At 47.2% G+C, this 10,653-nt stretch overlaps 1 protein-coding gene across 1 annotated transcript in view; it reads left to right on the top strand.

Annotated features, from left to right (window-relative positions):
* Positions 1 to 3,594: 3,594 nt before the first annotated feature.
* MAP6 (microtubule associated protein 6) overlaps positions 3,595 to 10,653 on the top strand; it is a 79,190-nt gene continuing 72,131 nt past the window's right edge. Inside the window, exon 1 of the mRNA XM_027083423.1 lies at positions 3,595 to 4,793. Within this exon, the coding sequence (XP_026939224.1) occupies positions 3,883 to 4,793 (911 nt within the window). The 5' untranslated portion in view covers positions 3,595 to 3,882. The remainder of the gene's footprint in view (positions 4,794 to 10,653) is intronic.

Genomic DNA, 10,653 nt, shown 5'->3' with positions numbered 1-10,653 from the left:
TTTTTCTGGCCTTAATAAGGTTTTCTATATCTGCTTTTCTTTCCTTCCATGTGCATTTTTAAGTTAATAAACATTTTAGGTTAATAAGTTAATCAATAACTCTTCTCCTCACAAACAAATAAGGACTTTGGAATACTTTTAACTCTGATCACTCTCTCCCATCTTACATGTATCTTAGTTCCACACTGCCTTCATGTTCCTCAAATTATTTCAAGCATGGCCAGATCCACATGCTCAAATGGCTAAAAGACTGAAACAGAGACCCCAGAGCAATGGTTCAAAGAAGAGAAAAGTGTGTGTCTTTCTCACATAACAGTGCAGAAGCAGGCAGGTGGTCCAAGGCTGCTGGGAGAGCTCAGTGCTAGGAGGTCATCCAAGACAGGTTTCCTCTATCTTGTTCTCTATCCTCCCATACCCGGGGTGGATCCTGGCACCTGAACGTTCTCATCCACCATGTCATAGGCACTGTAACCCCCAGATGATAATTCACCTCTACTGTGTCCACATTCTATACTAGATGAAGCTGAACCCAAGCAACTTCTTTAAGGAAGTGGCCTGGAAATACATATGATTGCTCTTTGCTGCAGGAAGTTGGAAAATGTTGTCTCTGGTTGGGTAACCAAGAGCCCAACTAAAACTTGGAGGGTTTTGTTCCTAAAAGGAAGAAGGAGAGAATGAGCTTGGGGCACAAATTGCAGCGTTCCATAGACATCATCAGAATCTTGCAGCCTCTTCTGATTTTCTCTGTTTGAGTCAGCCCTAGGCAGGCAGCCTCCCCCAGTGATGGCAAAGATGGTCACTAACAACGGTAGCCTCATGGTCTCGCATGTAGCAATTCAGTAGAAAAGAGAGTGGCTCTTTACAGATAGTTTCAGCTAAAGTCTAGGATTTCCTCCAATTGGTCCAATGTGGACCACATGTCAATCAGTAAACTAGTCACTTTGGCCAGCGTGATGCAGTGACTGGCAAACAGGTGTGGGTCACATAGTCACATCTGGAAGTGGACTGAGTAGGTTAACCCCACCCAAATCATATGGACTGAAATTAGAAAAGGAGCAGTCTCCAAAATCAAATAATGAGGTGTTATCATCAGAATTGATGTAAGCAAGCCACGTAACAGATAACCATTAGACTTGACTATCCCACTGAGCCATTGTATGGTTGAAGAAGGTTGTACGATTGAACGTGTTTAGAAAATCCAAATGGGGGAGGTGATATTGATGGTAAAGTTGCCTGGAGCGCTCTTACTTACACTTCTGCTAGGAGAGTTCCTACTCATCTGTTGTTAGTCATTCATTCAGCACCTTGTGAATGGACCTCTCTTATGCTGACCATACTATTTGCTAATTATTTATTTATGTATCTATCTCCCAGTCCTTTCATAATGCACCCCTGTAATTGAGGGCTCCCCCAGAGCTAGAATTCATCTGTGTTCCACAGTGCCCAAGGCACAGAGTGGGCATCTAAATTAAGGAAGGGTAAAATCTCAATGACTCTTAATGACCTCCAACTCCAATTGCTAGTCCATTTTTTTACCTTTGGAAATGATTATTGGAAAGACAGAAGCCAAATCCCAGGGAGTTCTGCAGAATTGGGGAGAGGAAGGGTGAGATCAGATTATTTTGTTTATAGAAATGTATCTCCTCATGACTGAAAACAGTGCCAGGCATCATTTTATTTGTGGAACTCAAATCAAATCACCAAGAGGCCAAGACCCAAGTAGGAGGAAGTTCAGCAGACAATTGACTAATTAGAGCTATCTATCCTGTTTGATTCTAAGGTTTAAAAGAAAAGCTGTATTTTGCAATCAATTCCCAATCTAAACACATAAATGACTTTTTCCCCCATAAATACCAATGCCCCCAGCTTAACTGAGGCTGAAAACTCTGTTTGTATTGGAGAGAAACAGAGCTGTAGGCCAGTGAATGTAGCTAGGGGTAGGGAGTGGAAAACAGTGCAAGGAGATACCAAAAGGAGGTACTCAGAAGAACAAGAGGTCTTCCTGGAAAAGGTGTCCAAGTGCCTGGCCTGCTTGGGAAGCTCCACCTATGGGTTTCCCAGGGTGGGTCCTGTGAATACTAATAGCTACCATTTATTGAGCCATTAGTAGATTCCAGATATTGTGGTGAGCACTTTTAGTGATTATCTCATTTTAATTCTCAGAACAACCTTGTGAGTTGAGAGCTGGCACCCCCATTCAAAGATGAAACTAAAGGTCAGAAAGTTGCAGTGATGTGCCCATGGCCATGAGCTAAGGCATGAAAAGCCAGGATTTGAATCCTCTGGGATCTGATTTGACTCATAGCTTCTGCTCTGAGTCCTTAGCTATCTTCACAAAACCACTTTGAGGTAGCTGTTATTTCCTCCATTCTATAGGTGAGGAGACTGAAGTTCAGGGATGACCCAACTTGTCCAAGTGACACAGGTAGGAAGTATCAGAGCCAAAGCAGGAACATCTGACCCCAAAATTTTTCTGCCTCCCAGGTAGAAGAAAAGCAAAGGCTAGGGGTCAGGAATACAGCAGAAAGCCACTGCATGTCAGGCCTACCCTTTCCCAGGACACGATCTCGCTGTTTCCCACCCTCCCTGACCTCCCCACTTAGGCCCCTTTCAAGAATTTACTTCTCACTGTCTCCCCTCCAGTGTGGCCCCTGGGCTGAACAGGGATTGGATGGTTCTTGGGAAGCTGTAAGACGTCCCTTCCTCCAAGGGTCCCCTAGGAAGGGAACAGCTAAGGTACCATCAGTCTGCAGGTTCCTCTTCCCACATCTGAGCAAGGTCTGTGGATAAGACTGACAAGTGCTTGGATCAGAAGCCAGCCAAAGGGGTTCAAATCCAGGCCAGAGACTTTGGCCAATAACAGGAACTTCCTTTTTAAAAAACCTATATTCTGGGACAGACATTTCACTAGGGGTTTCCTCCGTATTTTTAAACTGAATCCCCCCCCCCCTTCCCACATGTTTGACCCTATTTCACAGAAGAGGAGCCTGAAGCTCCCAGTTGGGAAGCAACCAGTGTAAGGACAGCAAGTCATAAGGAGCCTGGTACTTGAACCTACCTAGGCCCCAGATTTTGTTGTTGCCTAGGAACTGAAGAGGGAGGAGCTGCCAGATCAGAGGGAGGAGGGAAAAGAGAGAGGGCGAGTTCCCAGCAGCGCGCGCTGACGACAGCAGGTGATTTTTTTTCTGCATCGCGCTATCTCTCAGCATCTTTCCTGGATTTTTCCCCCCCTCTACTGACCGGCAGAAAAGGGTGGGGCCGCTTCCCCGCAGCAGAGACAGCAGCGGCGGCGGCGGCGGCTGCAGCATCATTGGGAGCAGCGGTGGCGGCAGCAATGCTCGGTCTCCTCGAGAGGTGATCTCCTCTGAGCCCTGCTAGGTGGCCGGCTGCGACTGGACGCCGGCGGGAAGGAGAAGATAGAGCTTTGTCCGCGGCCCCTGCGGCCACACTGCCCGGCCCTTCCTCTGCGCCATGGCTTAAGCCTGCAGTCACCTCGCCTCGCGTTGCCTTGCTTGGCAGGGGTCTGAGCGCCGCAGCAGCCGCAGGGAGGGGCGCGTCCCAGACGCCCTCGCCTGGGGACCCGGGACGCGGTGTCTCACGCTGCGCAGCCTACAGCAGACCGCGCTCCCGAGACCTGTGCGGCGGCTCCCGGAGGCGTTTACAGCCGGGCATCGAGGGACTTTACGGACTTTCTCAGTGATAGCTCTGCCCACGCAACCTTCCCGGGTGCTCTCTGAGGTAGGAGGGGGCGGTAGCTCAGGCCACCAAGGAAAACACGGTGAGAACCAGATTGGCCGGACGAGGGCCAGGGGGCTGAGGAAGATTAGGGACTTGCTTTAGAAACGAGCAAGAAGAGGGAGGACTAGCTCTGAGGCGAGCACCATGGCGTGGCCGTGCATCACGCGCGCCTGCTGCATCGCCCGCTTCTGGAACCAGCTGGACAAGGCAGACATCGCCGTGCCGCTGGTTTTCACCAAGTACTCGGAGGCCACCGAGCACCCGGGCGCCCAGCCGCCGCACCAGCAGCCGGCGCAGCCTGCACAGCAGGCGCCCGCGCCCCCCTCGGCGCGCGCGGTCGCCATAGAAACGCAGCCGGCCCAAGGCGAAGGGGATGTGGTTGCCCGGGCAACAGGGCCGGCGCCGGGGCCTAGCGGCGAACGCGAGGTTGGGGCCACCTCTGGCCGGAGCGGCCCGGGACCGGGCTCCGGCTCCGGCTCCACCTCCAGCGCGGGCCCCGCGGACTCGGTGATGCGGCAGGACTACCGCGCCTGGAAGGTGCAGCGGCCGGAGCCGAGCTGCCGGCCGCGCAGCGAGTACCAGCCTTCGGACGCGCCCTTTGAGCGCGAGACCCAGTACCAGAAGGACTTCCGCGCCTGGCCGCTGCCGCGACGCGGGGACCACCCGTGGATTCCCAAGCCGGTGCATATCCCCACGTCCTCCCAGGCGGCGGCGCCTGTGCTCGGGGCGCCTCAGCGCCGGCCGCAGAGCCAGGAGCGCTGGCCGGTGCAGGCCGCCGCCGAGGCCCAGGAGCAGGAGGCGGCCCCTGGAGGAGCAGGTGGCCTTGCGGCTGGAAGATCAACCAGTGCGGAAGAGCGCGACACACGCAAGAAGCCTGGGCCCGCCTGGATGGTGCGTCGCGCCGAGGGGCTGGGGCACGAGCAGACGCTGCTGCCCGCAGCCCAGGCCCAGGTCCAGGCCACGGGCCCCGATGGGGGCAAGGGGCGTGCGGCGGCCGACGCCCTCAACAGGCAAATCCGCGAGGAGGTGGCGAGTGCCGTGAGCAGCTCTTACAGGTGAGACGCAGCCCGTAGCTCAGGCCACGGGGCTGGTCATCCTTACCCTTTCCCACAGATTCTCTGCATCGCAGGCCTCCCTGTCATCCTCCCCCTCCAGCCCAGAACACACCCTCTCCCCCTCCCCAGCCCTGGCCGACTGCTCTTTGGCTCTTTCTTTTGTGAAAGCTGTTAGTATTATCCATCCCATCTTGCCAAAGTCTTTCACTTAACCACTTCAGCCATCTTTTCCCCATCTCTGCCCCAACCCGAGTCCCTGCCTGCCCAACAGAGACCTTTGCAGTTTCTTCACTGGCTGTGCTTCCATTCTGCCCCACCCAACTCACTGGCTGCATTAGCCTGGATGCTGCCCGTTGCTGGCTCAGCTGCCGCCCAAGGGCCTCCGTGCCTTCCTGCATGGCCAATCCTCCCCAAAGAAGAGTGATCTCTCCCCCTTCCCCTCCTCCCTAGCCCGGTTCACTTGGCCCTTCATTCTTACCCCCTCTGTCTCAATCCCTGGGAGACCACCAAGCACCACACCCTTTTCTAGATTCCCTGCCGGTCCCTTATAGAGCACCCTCCTCTTTCAGCCACTTATGCTGAAGGCAGATTCCTTACACCTCTAGCTGTGACTCACTGGGCAAATTTCTTAACATTTCTTGGCCTAGGGTTCTTATCTGTAAGACGTGATGGATAATAGATTCTTCACTTAGATTGTTTGCTCATGTATTGATTTCATATTAAATACTCAACATATTTTTGAGCACCTACTATATGCTAAGCACTGTGCTAGACATTTTGAAGATTAAATGAGATGATTCAGGAGGAGAATTATGCCTGGCACATGGTAGGTAATTAGTACATCTTGGTTCCATTCCAGCCTTCTACATGATGCCTCATTATTTTGATTTCCACTTCCCAGACACTTCCAGCCTTCTCCCCTATTAATGCATCTCCTTTCCTTTCATGTTTGCCAAATGTGGTTCTCATTCTGTTACCACCAAGAACCCCCTCTTCAGCACATTTAAATTCCCTTTAAATGAATGCCTTCCACAGAGCATTTTTATTCATTCATTCTCTTTCTCTCTCTCTCTTTTTCTAGAATTCTCCCTCTGCTGCAGCCTCAGTCCTTCCAGTCTGCTTTCTCACCCTTCATTCATTTAATATGTATTTCTGAATGCTTAGCTTTCAGTCCTGCCCTTATGTTTCAAATGGAAACAATTAGCTGACAGATCACTGTTGACTCTGAATATGTGGCATTGGGTTTGGGGTCTCTGGGGAAGAAGATGTACACGATGAGTAATTGAGCTAGAGGTGTTCAAAATGTGGCTTATGGGGTCCTTCATCAATGCCACAGCCAGTTGCCTCCTTCCTGCAGGAGGGTGTGGACAGGAGGACTGCAGAGTTAGTGTCTTTTGCCAGGACCGTATATATAGCCTCATCAGACTGATGTCCTTCTCCATTAAATATGACAAACACTCCCTCTTATGCTGAGGAAGAATAGCATTGATAGACATCCTCTCTTGTTAAGGCAAAATCTGCCCCCCACTCAGGTATTACCTCTGGAAAGCATTTCCCAATGAAAAGGGGCAGTTAATCAATTGGCCCCTATTCCTTCTTCCTGAATTCTACCTCCCACCTGGCATTTGTCTCTTGGTGTCTTGTTATCATGACCACACTGGTCCCCCAGGAATACACCACTTCCTTTTAAAGCTCTGGGTCAGGCAAGGACATGGATCCTTTTCCTTGGTTCTAGCTATGAGAAGGTGGAATTTTCACAAAATCTTTATGCTGTTACCAAGGAGAATCAAAAAGAAAAGAAAGGAAACAAATAAGCAAGGGGAATAAAAAAACAAAGCCAGGATACAGTCTTATGACTCTGTCATGGCTTTGTTGTTTACAAGGCCCTACCTTTGTTCCCTAAGAACCCTAAGGTTGGCCTAACATCACAGATTTCTGGACTGGCCTCTTCATCATCCTACTCGCAGTCTACCACCCTGCGGCAGGTGGAACCTTACCACCTACCAGACAGAATCTACCTCTCCTCACCTCAATACAGTCAATGCCAATCAAGAGAGATCCAGATTCTCAAATCTCATTTGATGATCCTACTCAGTTTATGTTTCCAGGCTGGTAGGACTTGCTTTGTTTGTAAATGATGGTTCAGTCAGGGCGTAAACCACCCTTCAGACACAACTCACTCCAAATATTTTGGGTTGTACCTTTGTTCTGTGTAGGCTCTTTCCTCCCAAACAACACCTTAACTGTGCAGTAAGCATGTCATGCTTTACAGTTAGAATTACACACATCCTGCAAGTGATTTGATTGAATAGGGGCAGGCTATGCTCTTGCAGCTGGTAAGAATGATTATTTTTCATAGCTATCAGAATTTCATCAACCTGTCAAGAAAAATCTCTGTGTACCTCAAAAAACATTTTTTTCTAATTTGAGTCTTCTGTAAAATTTAATTATGCATATGACTTTGGGATCAGCCGTTCCATTTTGCTGTATCATCAGAAGGGTTTTGAAGCACTAAGAGAATGAGTATTGCTAAGAAACATCAATTTCTTTAATGGACAATTTAAGTACTTGACAAATTTGATGTGAAATTTAACATTATTTTTTGTTCCAGAAGAAAAATTAACTAATAATAGGGAAATGCACTTTGGGTGAAAGTAGATATGAAGAAATAAGATAATCAATTAATTAAGTATACAATAAAGAAAAAAATGCCTGGAAATTATAGGCTTATCTGGAACATTGATTGTTTCTTCCCCCCTATTCTCTCACATCCTTTTCCTTGCTAGGATTCTAAATATCTCCTGAATTTAAGTATGTTCCATGTCTTCTGTAGATGAGCCTTACATCACCTTAGAAGCCAAGCTGGGCTACATTTCACTGATAATCTGACAAATCCTTTTCTACTGCCGCTCTACATAAATCATGGTGGTTTACACCATGGTGACTGGTTCATCTCATGGGCTTTACAAATGACATCTGTCATGTAACATCAGTGTGAGCAGTTTGCTTAAATAGAGAAAGGATATACAACCCATCAGCTTGATATATTGGTACATAATATAAAATATATATTCAGCATCCAGAGTCATATACATGCTATTTGGTTTCCTCCTGCAATGTACAATCAGTAGATAACATCAAATGTCCTTTGACGCTATGGTTTTGAGAAACCTTCCCTGTTCAACAGTTCATTTAATTCATAACCTATCCACACTAGCCTGAGACTTTTTGCATTCAAGCGGTATCTGAGGTATCTTTAGAATTATTCTCAATCATGAAGTTGATTTTCAATACATTCGTATGACATAAATGACATTATAAAATTGAGAAACATGTCTTTGTTATTTTTAATGTTAAGGATGGATTTTACTGCGCAGCTATTTGTGACTTTAGACCTAGCATTCTCAGTTAGGAAACAGATGAGTCATAGGAGGGAATTAAAATTCCTCTCTCAGCCAACCCCATTGCCCCAGCCCGTCGGTTAAGAGTGATAGATAGGGTAGCAGGTGCTCCCCATAGAAATGCTAATGAGCAACTTTTCCTGGAAGAAATCAGCTGGGGCACCAGGAGGTAGAATTAATAAACCAGAGGCAAAATAGTACTTGAAAAATGAGAGCGGTAACAAGGAAATCAGAAAGAAAAAGAGCCTTTCCTATCTACCCTGCAGTCTTCCATAAAGGTTAGAGAAAGGCCCATCTGACTTAGCTTATGCTATACAGAACTGCCCTGTGCCTACAGGGCAACTGCCCGTTTCCCTAGGATCTTCCTAACTAAATCCCAGCCATACTTCAAGGCCAATCTCAGATACTAGTCTTCAACAACGCCTTCCAGGTCCTGCCACGCAGGACTAATTTTTCTCTTATTCCCCTTTCGTATTCTGTACACTTGTCATTGTCTGCTTGACTGTAAGATACTTTTGCCTCTGTCTGCCTCCCCTACCAGATAGGAACACTTGAAGGGAAGGGCTGTATTTTGTTCCTCTCTGTACCTCTCACAGTGTAACATTGTGCCTAACTATCATATAGATTTGTTGAAACCAGTGAAAGTTTTAAAGTTAGATGAAAAATTTATTCACCTACATATCGATTCATTTCATTCAGTTTCATTTAGCTGAATTAATTTTGGAAAATGACCACCAAGCCCCTGCAATGTATCAGACAGGATACTGGAGATACCAAAAAGTGATAACCCTATGTAAAGAAATTGTGTTTTCCTTAATCAAAATAAAGGGGGATTCCTACTGGGTTAGCACTAGAAGTAGATGTTCAAATGGGGAAGGGCAGCAAACCCTACAGACCTGACTCGAGGTGCACCTTCACCCAGGGCAGTGGTCCCCAACCTTGGCTGTACAATGGACTCACTGGAGAACTTTAAAAATGCTGTTACAGGGCTTCCCTGGTGGCGCAGTGGTTGAGAGTCCGTCTGCCGGTGCAGGGGACATGGGTTCGTGCCCCGGTCCTGGAAGATTCCACATGCCGCGGAGCAGCTGGGCCCGTGAGCCATGGCCGCTGAGCCTGCGCGTCCGGAGGCTGTGCTCCGCAACAGGAGAGGCCACGGCAGTGAGAGGCCCGCGTACCGCAAAAAAAAAAAAAAAAAAAAAATGCTGTTACATAGCTGCCTTGTCCAGAGATTCTGATTTAATTGGTCTGGGGTATAGCCTGCGCATGTGAATCTTTTCAAACTGCGCCAGATAATTCTCATGTGCAATTCAGGTTATGACCTCTTCCCTTAAGACGGAGGTTCTCAAAATTTAGTACACAAAAAAAATCATCTGGAGAGCTTTCTAAAATGCAGATTCCCGGGCCTCATCCTCAGACGTGCTGATTCAGTACTTTTAAAATGGAGCCTAAGAATCTATATTTTAAGAAGCACTCTAGGTAATTTTTATGCAGGTTAACTTCAGACTTGCTTGTGAAGACACCGCTTGGGAAGATTTGCTATCTTTAAGGTATTGAGTTTTCCCATATACGAACGTGGTATTGCTTGCCATTTATTTGTCTTTTTGTCCTTCACTTACATTTTGTAATTTTCTCCACAAAAATCACATACACACACAATAGTTTTTAAGTTTTATTTTTCTATATTTAAGCCTCTAGTAATATAATTGGATTTAACTTTATGTATGGAATGAGGCAGGGAACTGATTTTCCTTTTTCCCGTATGGAAAGTCATTTATCCCAATACCCTTTTTTTTTTTTTTTTTTGCGGTACGCGGGCCTCTCACCGCCGTGGCCTCTCCCGTTGCGGAGCACAGGCTCCGGACGCGCAGGCTCAGCGTCCATGGCTCATGGGCCCAGCCGCTCCGCGGCATGTGGGATCTTCCTGGACCAGGGCACGAACCCGTGTCCCCTGCATCAGCAGGCGGACTCTCAACCAGTGCGCCACCAGGGAAGCCCCCAATACCCTTTTTAACAGTTCAACTTTTCCCCATTAATATCCCCACTGATATCTCTTCTATCACATAAGGGTCGCATATGCTTGAATATATTTCTGAGATCTCTGTTCTATTCCATTAATCTGAGCTAATGCCATACTATCATCTTTTTTTCTGAGCTATTTAAAATTAGTTTTCCTATTTTCAAGCATATATCTTATTACATTTTCTAATTTGTTATTGCTCATATGTATTAATTTTTATATGTTTTTATTGTATTCAACAACTTTACCACACTCTAATTTTGTTTGTAGATTCTCTTGGACTGTCTGTGGAGATAATGTATACTTTTAGCAAATACCAGTTTATTGTCTTCATTCTGATATTCATATATTTTTGTGTGTATGTATATTGCTACACTGGTGAGGATATCCATATAGTTTTTTTTTTTTAATGCTTTTTCTTTCTTTCTTTCTGGCTGCATTG

The sequence above is a fragment of the Aethalodelphis obliquidens genome, unplaced genomic scaffold (assembly GCF_003676395.1).
Source record: "Aethalodelphis obliquidens isolate GAN/ISIS:26980383/991018 unplaced genomic scaffold, ASM367639v1 scaffold50, whole genome shotgun sequence".
NCBI lineage: Eukaryota > Metazoa > Chordata > Mammalia > Artiodactyla > Delphinidae > Aethalodelphis > Aethalodelphis obliquidens.
The sequence above is the reverse complement of the archived record's forward strand: the minus strand, read 5'-3'. Positions and strand labels throughout refer to the sequence as shown.